The sequence below is a fragment of the Pangasianodon hypophthalmus genome, chromosome 7 (assembly GCF_027358585.1).
Source record: "Pangasianodon hypophthalmus isolate fPanHyp1 chromosome 7, fPanHyp1.pri, whole genome shotgun sequence".
Classification (NCBI taxonomy): Eukaryota; Metazoa; Chordata; class Actinopteri; order Siluriformes; family Pangasiidae; genus Pangasianodon; species Pangasianodon hypophthalmus.
The window spans coordinates 21,393,723-21,407,787 of NC_069716.1; the positions used below are offsets into that span (position 1 = coordinate 21,393,723).

General features: G+C 37.5%; 1 protein-coding gene across 6 annotated transcripts in view; it reads right to left on the bottom strand.

The window, feature by feature from the left end:
• Positions 1–14,065, bottom strand: part of htr4 (5-hydroxytryptamine receptor 4) — an 80,917-nt gene that overhangs the window by 21,395 nt on the left and 45,457 nt on the right. For all 6 annotated transcript variants that reach the window (XM_053235519.1, XM_053235520.1, XM_034306021.2 and 3 more), the window contains 2 exons: positions 12,137–12,290; positions 9,791–10,350 (listed from right to left, as the gene is read on the bottom strand). In XM_053235519.1, coding sequence (XP_053091494.1) covers positions 9,791–10,350; positions 12,137–12,290 — 714 coding nt within the window. The remainder of the gene's footprint in view (positions 1–9,790; positions 10,351–12,136; positions 12,291–14,065) is intronic.

The window sequence follows — 14,065 nt, forward strand, 5'->3', positions numbered from 1 at the left end:
CATGCATGAGTAATGCTGTGTTTGATCATGTGCGATAAATCTACCCAAAATAAATGCCTAATGTGATTCATATGTGGAAGGTTTATCAAAGATCAAAACAACTAGGACACAGCTTCGCTCCATTCACTGGTAAGATCTGACATGTGCGTCCTTTCACGCCAGGGCTGCATCAAGCAAACATCTGACAATGGGTGTTCGAGGGAGCGATGAGACTCTTGATGCCTTTTTCACATTACATGTACATATTAACTAATTCTGCCAGTTTATAGAGTTTACAGAGTTTATAAAGTTTACAGAGCAAAAAACACTTCATCAATGCAGAACTAGTTGCTTTGCCCTGAAAATAAGCTGCTCCCTTCTGACTCTCTGTAAAATGTACAATTAGCAGATGAAAGTTGTGTGGAATTTCTTCCTAATAAAATACATGCAGTATCTCAGTATTTATTCTCAGGATTTTTACAGGCTGTCCATTTGCAAGCTGGAGGATTTCTACAAAGCAAAAAGCAAGTGTTATATCCCTGACCTCTGAAGCCAAGGAGTAAAAGAGGCACACTCTATTAGTTAGACGGGTTTACAAATTTACACAGGCTACTGTTGCACTATAGATGGCATGCTGTCATCGCTGTATGTGTGCGTGTGGTGTAAAACATTTAACTGTTACACACGGTCATACACAAGCAACCATAAATCTAATGTGTAAATGTACTGTTGCTTTCAAGGGTGCCACCCTGGTGTTATGTAGCTAACCTACACTTGACATAGATCTCCTACACTGACACTTCCACAGAGAGAGAGAGAGAGAGAGAGAGAGAGAGAGAGAGAGAGAGATATTAGTCTTTCACAAATTCCATTTTCCTTACATAATTAGTGCCAGGACAAGCCTGTATCTTATAACTCCAAGACATGTCTTTAAGAGAGAACTCCTGCTAGCGTGGTTGAGGAATCGCTAATATTATCTGATCGCTACAGTTCACATGTGTTGGTCTCATTTTCCTGCTATAGTACGAGACATTTATGAGTATGAGATGTCAGTGGAATATATCATCTGCAGCAACAAAGTCTCAGAGTCCTGTGCAGTGTCAGTGTGTTATACCTCCAAGGGTTTTAGTTTTCAAATGGGCTAGGGGTTCTGTGATAAATGTCTAAAGTGTTTATATAATCACACAGATTCTAATCTCCCAAAGAGCTTATGTGAACTACAGTTTGCTTATAGTCATAAGATTGAAATGATTAAGTTTCTTCATTAAACAAAACGCTAACATTAATGTATAAATCTTAATGGATGTCATTTATGGAGTGACGTAAGAGCCAGAGAAACTGGAGTCCAACACAGTGTTTTCCAGGGTTGCAGATGTCTGGCTTGTCTATATGTAATTCTAGAGTGTGTAGAGTTGTCTATATGTAATTCTAAGGGAATACGATGTGCTGAAATGGAGCCCAATAATAAGCCTGTGAGAGCACTGATGGGTGTCTTGCTTAGGAAAAAAATTAAAAGGTTAATAAATCAAACAGAGTGCAGGATCCCACTTTATATTGAGTGTTCTTAAATACTTTGTACTTAATTCATTATCTAAGGGTTCAGTGCAGTGTAATTATGTATGTAAAAATCTTTCCAAGCTAATGACCTGTATTAGCCATTTGAAAATACCTTTATGTTTTTACATAGACATAATGATTACATAATTAACTATCTGTGAGAAAGAATTTGTAATAGCAATTCTGAATGATGTATGATTAAGGAAGTATGGGACAGATGTGCAAATATATTTGTAACTACTAGCCCAAATTGTGTGAAAGTGTATGCACAGTGTGAAACTCCGTGTCATCAATGAGCTACAGTAAACTGAGTTTAGAATTGTACTAGCTTTCTATCTGCTTTATAACTTATTAATTACACAACCTAGAATAGAATAAAAAAGCTATAACAATTTTCCTGACATGAAATTAACTTGCAAAAAATTTGACCTACATATCATTTACACTGCAATTAACAGGTTACTAAAACGAGCCAGCCTCTGTTATTTCAGACAAATAATTCTTCGTTAGTAAACTGAAAATTTAAAGCTACAAACATGTCTCTTTCCAAAAGAACAAGTTGGCGGGATTTATAGCAACAGGGGTAAATTCATACGCAATCACAACTTATACAGTTTTTTTTTATTTGTAACTAGATAAATGCTGATAAATGAATACACTGAAGAGGAGTTGTTGATGTGTTATTAATCTACTGAACTGATTTTTTTTTTATCCCACCCAGTTCTTTTGTGGCTTGATACCTCCAATGAGTTTGACATCTCTGCTTTAGATTATTTATTAATCAAATACCTGAGGAGTACTTGAGGACACTTAACATTAAGTGGGGCCTGCAACACTGTTATTAACTACTGAATGTTATAAAATGATAAATTCCATAATATGCTAGTGATTATGTGTCCGTCTTTTTCAGTATTTTCATCATAAGCCTAGCTATGAAAGATTTGCTCTGTTAATCCTAAGTATTTTGTGACTCATTGTCACTCACTGTTATTTATAACAAAGGATGTCAAGCTCACAAAAAAGGCTCACGTATTGTCATAAGATGATTATCGGATGCTTTGGGGGAAGAGTGTATAATTACAGATGTCAAAGAAAAGAATGAAAAGCAATCCTGAATGGACATTTACCGTAAGAGGCCATGAGATCATCCAGACATCGAAAGACACATCTGTTAAGAGTGTTCATTAAATTATAAGGGCTGTGGTTCGTAAACTCAGACAGCCTTAAAGCAATCTTATTGATGGCCCTAAGAAAGAGTGGAGATAAAGTAGCTGTTGGGGAAAAGACCAGATGTAGTATCAGATGGAGAATGACTCCTGGTAAGTGTACTTATACCAAATTGCAGATCATAGAACACACAAGACTGTGGAAATGATTTTGACAAAGCGCTGTTGTGCAGCCTCGTCTGTGCTCAGATTAAATCGCAGGTGCAATGTGGTTAATGACAAACATTCATCATGCATTATACCTGCATTTGGTAATTAAAAGCAATCATTATTTAAAAACGGTTAGAGCTGTTCTCAAAGGAGCAACTAATACACTAAGCCAGATGGAACTTTTTATGCTTGGAGCACCTAGATGTCATTAAGCTAGAAAGCCAAGGCCTATAAAGTACCAGTTAAACTACTGCCAGAAACTACACATGCAAAAAGCAGATTAAATCATTAAACAGTTCTTAAATTAAAAATAATCTAACCTAGCCTTAGGTATTATTACAGTAAAAAGCTAATCTTAGAGAAGGCATCATTACAGTAAGAAGCTAATTCTTACAAGCAGTATGACGGTATCAATTGGAACAAACATAATGTTGCTTGTTATAGCATGCTCCAGTTCCCATAGGTGAATCAACTTCTCCTTCTCCTAGAAGTAGAGGACTGCAACATGGTAGTGTTGAAGCAAGGGAAAATAACTAAATAATTAAGATGGACAGCAGCAGGACCGTGTTATAGTCTGTGTCACCACTAATGGGGTTAGAGCTCTCCAAAAATGTTTGGTTGTCTCTGGGTTACATATTTGATATGATCTCAACAGAGCTGAGACTTCCGAAGGCAGCTGTTCAGAGATCCCTGCATACGTCACAGTTCTGTTTATCAGCCAGATTTACATGCTGACTGCCTCGCCATTTGGAAACAGTTCCATGATTTATGTCCACAGCACATTTCCAAGTGCTGCAGAAAACAAAGAGTGGCAGGACATTCACAGGAGGCTGGGTGGCCTGATATTGACGTGATTTTTCCTGGGCTTTGTTTTTGCAACAATCATGGTTAGAGAGAACTTAAAGGGGTAGAAATGTCCTTCTCTCTTAAGACAACGGATTATTAGCAGTTCTCAGAAGGCTAGTATCCTGAGTGACACACAATACGAATTGACACTAACACAATCTGTGTTAGATGTCAAACCAGTTAGTACACTTCAAGGCCAGGGATTGAGGCATTCTTGCTCCACTGTTCACTATTAATTTTATGGCTCATTACACCATTCTATTTCAGGCTAATCTAAACCACTTTTGCAACAAATGTGCCTGTCTTGTTCGTGTAAAAGGTTAGAATCCTGGGGTAAATACGTAAAGTGGATTTTCCTTTGTTCTTCTGATTTTTCAAGCACAATTATTGAGACACAAAACAGCAGTTATTAATGTCTATTATCTGATTTAATGTCTATTCATTCCAATAATGACTCAAACTCCAGATGTCTCAGTCACAGTCAGTTTTTATTTAGTTTCCATGGAAATTAATTATGTGAATGTGACTTTATAGATGCTTGGTGCTCCTTGTGAAGTCCAACCTATTACATTTTTAGTCTGAGTCTTAATCTATCTGTGCTACAGTGTTACAGTTATACACCTGAGGAAAGTTTTCTGTTTATATATATATATATATATATATATATATATATATATATATATATATATATATATATATATATATATATAGTTTATATATATATGTACTATTTATAAATGAAAAGCCATCAAAACAAATTACTAGCTCGTATTTGAGTGTTCAAGAGAACAAACAAGATACGTACAAAATTTAACAATTAATGGTTGATTGTCATTACCAGATCCTTTGATCTGAAATATGTATTATGAAATATGTAAATATGTAGTGAGTTTACACCGAGTGTACACAGCTTGTCGTAAACTGCTTGTAAGGTGGGAAATATTTGTTCTTCTAATGCAGATGGCATCTGTATTGTGTATGGTTGTCTAAAATGTACTAATCTTGGTTCATTGCTAAGAATGCAGGGGAAGTTGTGAGTGGGCACTGTATATATAAGACTAAGTGAATTAGCTAGCTAACCGATTAGCTTTCATATTTGGCAAATGAATGCATTACACAGCTGAGTATTCACCCATTAAAGGATACGACATGCTGTTAATACAGACCTCTAATTTGAAATGTCTGTTAGACCCTGATACGGTTTGTTGATGTTGGTGCTACAATGCCGCTTTTAAATATATCATGTTTCATATAAGTTATATAATAAAATGTGTGCTCCAAACCTGGAATTGTTAGTGGGCATCCATTCACTGCAGCAATCCAAGTGTTTTGCTGTGCTTTATGTTTTGGAAATAAATACAACTTAATTTCTGAAAGCAAGTTTGTTCCTGGCCTGAGGGAACATCCAACAACAGAATAACATTTAATATAGACATCAGAGCAACAGAGGGTGGTTCTGCTGCTGTAGTCTTTTTTTAATCTTGACCTCTACCAGGACCTGATATGTGGGAATGATAATTGTGGTCTTGGAGTGAGTTTCCAATGACAGGGAAGGGTGGGGATGTAGTATGACATTCAGGGGTCCATGCCATTAATTCACCCTTAGCCAAGTTGTGCCAATATACTATAGGGTTTTAGGGGAATGATTTACCACAAGGCTATAGCTTCACTGTGGAGCAGGAAGTAGTGATAGTGCTCTCTTGCAGTCTTCCAGTGCTCATGGGAAAACCAGGCACCTCACCACTGTGCAGCAAGGCCACAGAGGAGTACACATAGCATGCCCTAAATCAGTGTTACGCTCGCCTTTCTGTCTAGTGGACTTTAACCTTGCATATTGCTTAGAGGTTCTTAGGGCCAAAATTTTCACCAAGATAGGTCACAACAACATACTTAACTTAAAACACATCAACATAGGGGACAAGTGGAAAATAGCATTTATCACATTTCCTCACTTTGAATACTTGGTGAGGTCTTGTAAATCTCCCCTCCACTTCTGTTAATGAGGTTTGATTTATTGCTCATCAGAAGTGGAACATGTAGCCCCGTAGAGTCTGGTACTCAAGCATCTCCTGGACAATAATTTAATGTCAAGTGCAAACTTACGTGCAAATGCCATCACTTTCCTGGGCTACATTCTCAGTATGCAATTTCCACGAAGTCACAACCCCAGGAAATCAAGGATTTACAAAGATTCCTTGGGTTTCAGTTTCAGCTGCACACTCAATTTGTTGAAAACTGAAAGTATATTTAATGGAACAAGGCTGGAGACGAGTCTGCATATGGTTAATGAGCTAAAAGAATGATTCACAAACACCACTGTCCTTAAACACCCAGATGCCTCTTTGTGATCTGGTAGAGCTCGGTCAGCATTGGGGTGCCTTATCATAATGCTATATTTTATTCCTGCAACCTATGTAAGCTCCCGGCTATAAAGGTAACCTTCATCTATAAAGCAGTGTAGTATTGAGGTACCACATACCACATTTCCACAAATCTGAATTCTCATTTAAAGCTATACATCAGTAGAATTAGCTTCCTACTGATTTAAAAAACTGTATATATATATATATATATATATATATATATATATATATATATATATATATATATATATATATATATATATATACAATTATCATATAATTTTACATATAATTATTTATAATATATTTTTTTTCCAAAAAGTAAAAAGGAACCTTACGCAATCAATCATGAATCCATAAACTTACTGGAAACAGAATTCATATGTATCCTCTCATAAACTTTTGTGTCCTATGATTTTAAGTAATACTGCACATGATTATCTGTGTGTGAGTATGGAAATGCATGGATAGGCTATTGCTATATGTGGGTATGAGTATGTTATTTATTGATGGTGGTTTGGGGGGAGTAGGGATGTAGTGGTTAGACTTGCTTGGATTGGAATTGTGGTTATAATCATAGCACACTCTCCAAGCAGCATGACGGCCCATTTGCTCCCAGGAAATTGGAGCCATACTGCCAGTTTCATATATCAAACACTAAGAACTATGTCCCCAGTGCAGTATTGAACCACTTACACAGTGGATCCACTCAACATAGCTTGAGACATCTTTACATAATAAACACCTTGCCCCTGGCCCACAACAATTTCTGGTGGCCTTTGCTGGAGGCAGGTGTAAGTAACTGTATAAAGTCCTGTCCTATCTATTCCCTTCTGTTCTTCTTCAGCTCCTACCATTACATCTGTAAGCTGCACTGCATCCTTAATACTCTGAGTTTTTTTATTTAAATTGTCACAAAGCACAAAGCAGAAGCTGAGCCTGGCACTGATGACACAATCACAGCATGTCAGAATAACACATTTGATTACTGATTGTTAACATACTGACCCTCTTGATTTGGGCAAAGTTATCATCATTTCAAAAGCATTCAGCCCTTATTGTATAACACCAATTCATGTTCTAACAAATCAGTTTACGATGCTTGTTCTGCAGTCTGAAATAGCCCTATAGTGCAAGACAATGTCCAAGTACAATGACCCTAGTGTTAATCTCATGCTGTGTTCCCATGGCTACAAATGAGATGTTAAAAAAAAAAATGCCACACTGGTGCTAATGCACTACATTCATGGTTGCTGCCCTCTGAGGAGGAAAGTTGATAAGCCCTCTAACATATGACATACATTAGAACATTTATACAAATTTGTTAACTTGGGTTATTCTTACCCTAGGCATTATACAGTATACTACGTAAATAACTCTCTCTCAAGTATTAGACTCTCAACTCTGAAAAACTTTTTTTTTTTTTTTTTTTGTAAAAAGGAAATGAGAGAAAGTCTTTGGTCCAGAGTACCTAGAGTATTCAGATATTTTGACGCCTCTGATTCTGTGACCTGAAAATGGTTAGGAAGAGGAAGAGAAGTAAATTAACTATCATAAGTATCCTAAATCCAGTGCCTAAATCCAGTGCCTAAATCCAGACACCAGGCAAAATAGATGAAATACATCAGAAAGAATGTGACAGCAGGGTAACAGCACCACATTATTTGTATCTTTGAAAGCTTCCTTCCTCTCCTGACTAGTGACTGCATGTCACAAAAGATCATCAATAAACCCTGTATAAAGAAACTGTTATTGAAAAACCAACACCATCATATTTTAGCCCAACAATAAATCCATCAGCATTCATCAATCAAAATAGATTTATCTTTCAACTAGATTGACTGATGAGGGTCCTCCAGCATTAAATAACAGAAATTCAATAAATATTGCATTGATTGCAGTGATGAACGCATTAATGCACTGCAACATAAGAAACATATTTTAAAGATGCCCTCATGTTTTCACACAGAAGTGATAACAAATGTATAGATATATTTATGATTTCCCTGGGGAATTAAGTTCAAAAAGACCAGCTGGCTAAACTTGATATTTAAAACATTATGCTAGTCTTTGGTTAAAGCCTGAGGGAGCTTAGACCTTAGACCTAAGCTTGGAGTAAAAAAAAAAAAAAAAAAAAAAAACAGAAAGGGTCTTCCATTTCTGCCTTCACCAGTCCTACTTATTGCAGTGTACAGCAGTTTGTTTCTTTGCAAGTTCACAGCAGTTACTGTTTAGAAGAAGTTTTAGATCAGTGATACAGTGGTGTTATTGGACTGAAGTGAGAGTGCATCTCTAATGTTATGAGAAGTTAAAGAGGTCCTCTAAGACAGAAAAGGACAGAGAGAGACAGAAAAAAGCGACAAAGAGACAAGTGTGGGAGAGTAACTTGACGGTTTGGGGATGTTCTCATTTTTTCAAATTCTCATGGGAAAGACCATGCTATGCAGTGTTCAGTGTAAAACACAGCTCAACAATAACCACACAATTGTAGGATTGCTAGTAATAAAATATACTGGAATATACTATTATTTAGTAACTACAAAGCAAACAAAGTGTGAAGTGATAAGAAATAAGGACTCACTATATACTAAAGCCAAGTTTTGCTTTAATGTATGGCCTAAGAGAATAAGCATACTGTAAGTTAACAACTCAACTGCCCTTGCTATATGGAATGTTAACCATGTAAGGCACACAAAAAGAAAAAAAAACAACCTCTGTTCAGTAAAATTCATGAGAAGAGAATATATTAAACCTGAACGTGAATGTAATACGCTTACCACCCATTTCAATGCACATTCATGCAATTATCCAATCAGACAATCATGTGGCAGCAGCACAGTGCATAAAATCACACAGATACAGGTAAAGAATTTCAATTAATTTTCACATCAAACATCAGAATGGGGATGGAAAAGTGATCTCAGTGACTTTGACCATGGTGTGGTTGTGATATTGCCCGGTCTTTTTTACTGTCCAGTTTTGGTGAGTCGCAAATTCCTGTTCTTGGCTGTTATTGGTCTTGCTGTTGTAGCCCATCCGCCTCAAGGTTCGAAATGGTGTGTATTCTGAGATACTTTCCTGCTCACCACTGTTGTAAACAGTGGTTAGCAAAAACACTATGAGTTACTGAAGCCTTCTTGTCATCTCAAATCAGTCTGGCCATTCTCCTCTGACCTCTCTCATCAACAAGGTGTTTCAACCTGCTTTTTGCACAGCTTGTAAACTCTTTATAGAGACTGTTGTGCATGAAAATCCCAGGAGATCAGTAGTTTCTGAAATACCAGCTTGTCTGGCACCAACAAACATGCCATGGCAAGTTACTGAGATCACATTTTTCCCCATTCTGATGGCTGATGTGAACATTAACTGGCCAGTGAGTGTATATGGCTGTATCAAGAACAAAATGGGATTTCTTTTTGCTTTCATATGTAAACAAAGTGCCACAACACAGATGACATTTAGAATTATCCCAGTATTACTTCGGGATTAAGATAATAATACACAGTTTGGAAATATATCCCCTGTGTTTAATTAGAACCAGAAAAAAGAAGACCTACTCATTTCTCAGTGCTACACAGACCGAGACATTGCCAACCCAAATGCTAATAAGCAAATGTAATACAAGAATTATCTTGACAGACACAGAAGGTTTAGAATGATTTCACTTACTTGAGCACGTGTGTGGAGCCGTTGATCTGTGTAGCTGTGCAGGGTGTTCTAGGTGCAAGGATGGAGGGCCGTCGGTATCGCTGGTGGCCGCAGCAGAGGATGATGAGGAAGGCACGGCGGAAGGACTTGTTGAGGAAGGCATAGAGGATGGGGTTTAGCATGGAGTTGATGTAGCCCAGCCACAGGCATGCTGCCCACAGCTGCTCGGGCACTGTGTAGTCTATGAAAGGGTCCACCACGTTAGTGATGAAGAATGGAGCCCAGCACAGGCAAAAGCAGCCCATAATGATGCACAGAGTCTTTGCCGCCTTGGTCTCAGTGCGCATGCGGTGGTTGCGCTGGTGTTCAGCACTCTCAGGGCCGGAGACTGCGCCACCTGCCCTCTGCAGCATGCTGATCTGACGGGCATGTTCACGTGCCGTTACATAGATGCGTTGGTAGGCAAGCACCATCAGACCCAGTGGGATGTAGAAGGCCACCACAGAGCAGGTGAGTGCATATGGCTTGTTCACCATGAACACGCACACCGTGGAGTTGCCAGTGAACTTCCGCGCCTCTATCTGTTGAGGGGAGGGGGAATATTTACACATGCACACAAACTGCACATTCAGCACACAAAAAGAAAATGTCACACTTTATTTTACTCTCTGTGCTGAGGTTTCTTTTTTTCTGTCAGTTCATTGCTATTCCAATCTGTAGGTCCTTGGCCTAGGTGAACTGTCAATTTGTCAGCAGTCAGTAGAGGAAATCTTTCTTACCATTAAAATTTAAAACCAGTGAGACCTTAACCTGAACAGCATTAATTTTAAAAACAGGTGTTTTCAAAGACAGTCCTTTAGAAAAGACCCTGACCCTGACTATTCTTAAATAAGAATAAAATCACCACTAACTCCTCCTACTTGACACAAGGCTTTGATAAGGCTGGCTCAAAATTTATGAAGTATTGGTTTCCATGAATTATACTTTGCTGAAGAACACTTTAAAAATCACCAGGGTAAAAAGAATAAGAGAAATAAATTTTGCTTCACTTCACTTTGTTGAAATGCACTTTAATTGGACGCAACCCAAATGAAATCATCTGTGAAGTGTTCTCAAGTGGTCTGGATCCCAGGTCAAAACAGTCAGTAAACATAACTATAAATATGTATATTTATAAGCTTGTGATGTGCTGTTTATTAATACCATCAGTTGGAGAAAGGTCATTAAATGTTGAGTCATTAGCAATACCTTCACCACAGGGATCACTATATATTCATTCATTCATTCATCTCCAGGAACTGCAGTGAATCTGGAGCCCTGGAGGGATGCCTGTTCATAATCACTAGATGTTCAGAGTATATTTTTCTCTTATGAACTGTACACTATTAATTTTCTCTAAAAAATTTTTTTTCTGACTAAGTTGGAATCTGACCCAAGCCTTCAGTGATACATGAGCTACCAACACTAATCAGCTCCTTTGAGAAGCACAGTCAGTAGATCTGGCAGAGTTTCTGATGTTCCGACTTTAAAGCATGCAGCTAATTTACTGTCCGAAATAAAGTCATTAGGATAATACTCATGTATTGTGAATAATTCAGAGGCGAACTATGTAAGGCAGCCAAACACTAAACACACTCTCATCTTTCACTCACCAGGGAATGATTCTTATGATCATTATTTGTAGAGTGTGAAATGCAAAGAACTGTGTACTGTGCAGGCTATTGTGTATTCAATTAACTATTAATTTTTACGCAGAATAAATACTGCCACAGTTATGAAACTGCCATGTTATGAAACTCCTCTAAGCAGAACCATTGATTGTGTGAGGAAAAACATACTCAGGATGCCACTTAAACAGCATTTCCTCTGTCTGGCTGACTTTCATTACAGCAAATCAATCTTCATCCAAGACCAGTTAATGTTTGTTTATAGATGGATTATATGCTCTAATAGGGTGATGTGACATTTATTTCTATTACATCATACTTCTGAGTGGGAGTTATTCATTAAGCTCTTCCTCATTGCATTTTCGGAATAGTGGGACTACAGGAGGAGAAGCTTGCTGTAGCTTCTTTAGGCATCTGCAGTACATAGTATTCATCCAGAATACAAAGTGGGGGCACAAAATCTAGTAAAAACCTATAAAGAACCATGTAAAATATCTGAAATCTGCTCTAACAAAAAACACCTCAGTTACGTGTATACTGAGCTGATTATTTCATTGAATGCCTAATCATTTTCACCGAAGCAAGTTTGTTTACACTCGCCGTGATGAGCCGAAAGAGAAAAAAATATCTTTAAACATTCCACAACCAAATACATTTTTAAACACTGGACTAGCTGTGACAGCTGAAGGATGTGACTCACCAAATCATTTATTCCAATACTGTTCCAGCCTTGCATAATTGGTAAGAAGGATATAACAGTTGGGATAATCCAGCATCCTCCTATCATAAGAGCAACTCTCAGTGGTGTCATCTTGTTCCTGTAGACCAGAGGCTGACAACAGATGGCATAGTACCTGTAACAAAGGTTTAAAAGCATTTCTTTTATTATTATTCTTTCTTTCTTTCTTTCTTTTTTTAAATAAATATTTTCTCTAATGCTGAAGTTCATGATTTGTTACTGTTAATTAATGCAGTAAATAATGTTAGTTATTGGAATCTTATTGTAAAGCATTACCATGATTATGTTATATAGTGTATTAAGATATAATTATTATATGTATTATTTTAAATAAATAGGAAAGTGGCAAAGTGTCCAGAGTGAAAAAAGCAAACAATTTCAACCAGGCTCTGTAGCAACGCGCTTGCTATTCTACACTATCATGAAGTTAAGCTAGATCTCCAATAGCCACCTTTAAATGACCCTTTAGCACAGGCAGCAAAAAAGTGTGACATTCAGCATGCCATAAAGAGCATGTAAGGGAAATAATTTCAAGTATTTCTATAACAGAATACATGCATCCTGTGTACTAATGAGTTTAGAGTTCAAAAAATCTAATTTGGAATTGATGTACCCTTTGAGAGATGTCGATATTACATCACAGCTCATGATCTCAAAGCTGTCAAATTTCCGAAATGGTGAATACCACAGGAAAGAAAAATGACAGGCTCTAGGCAAGTTTTGATGCGATCCTTTCTCCAACACAAACTGAAAAAATGTCCACATGAATGTGAGAAAAATAAATCTGGTGTGGAGGAAGTTGCTGATGAATGTATAGCACTCCTATTTTGCAGGAACAAAGGGAGATGACTGTGTGTGAGTGAAGAAATGCTGCTGATATAATAGCACAGCTGTCTTGGTATGATGGGTCATACTATCCATACGACCGACAGTAAAAATAACTCAGATAAATAAATCTGCATCAGAGACAGCACACAGCACAAAAAAGTGTCTGCTTCTTTTTTCTTATTACGGCCAGTATAACATCTTTTCAGAGAAATTCATATGCAAATGGGGGAAACTACTGGACCGGTGCACACAGAAAACTTTAAATCAAGTGTTTGACCTAAAATATTTGTGTGTGGGTATTAGCATAAAGTTCTCCAGTTCTGACAAACTAAATATTAATTTTTGTATACCTGCTGCACTGTGTACAAGAACCAAGGAAATGGTCCAGCTGTTGGTAGGAACTAATTTTACTCGCCATATAATTAGCTTGCATGGATGCTAGACAATCTGTCCATAATCACAAATAAGAAAGGACAGTAATGTCATATAGCTCTAAAGTTAGCACAACACAGTCAGCTGCTCTTCCTTGAGCAAAAATTAGCACGCCAAACACACACATCTTTACGTGCCACGAGAGACCACAGCTCATAGCTGAAATGTTAGCCAAAGAGGTTTTGCCGTTTTGCCGAGGGCACACAAAAAATGCCTCATTACCAGAAGAGTTATCAGGAGAGGATATATAGTGTAGCTGCATAAAGCCTACCATGGATTCAAGTACTCACTTATTATCCATTATCTGTATAAATGCACATAATTTGCACAGCAGTTTTTTTTAAGCTAAATTATACTATTTGTGATTTTTAGCCTAGTTTAAATGGCATGCATATATGCAAAGAACTGGGCAGCACATGGGAGCTTTCACACACCCAGTGGGCTAGCTAATGAACTGATGATCTGTCCACTGCTGTACAATCTAGATCTTCAGTTACCTACATTCTGCTCCTAGCTGCTCTGAGGCTACAGAATGATGAGCAGGTTGAGGTTGTTAAGACTGTATCACTGGTCAGCCTGGCTTACAATTAAGAGAGGAAACGAATAAGTGACAGCCTGGTGTTGTGATGG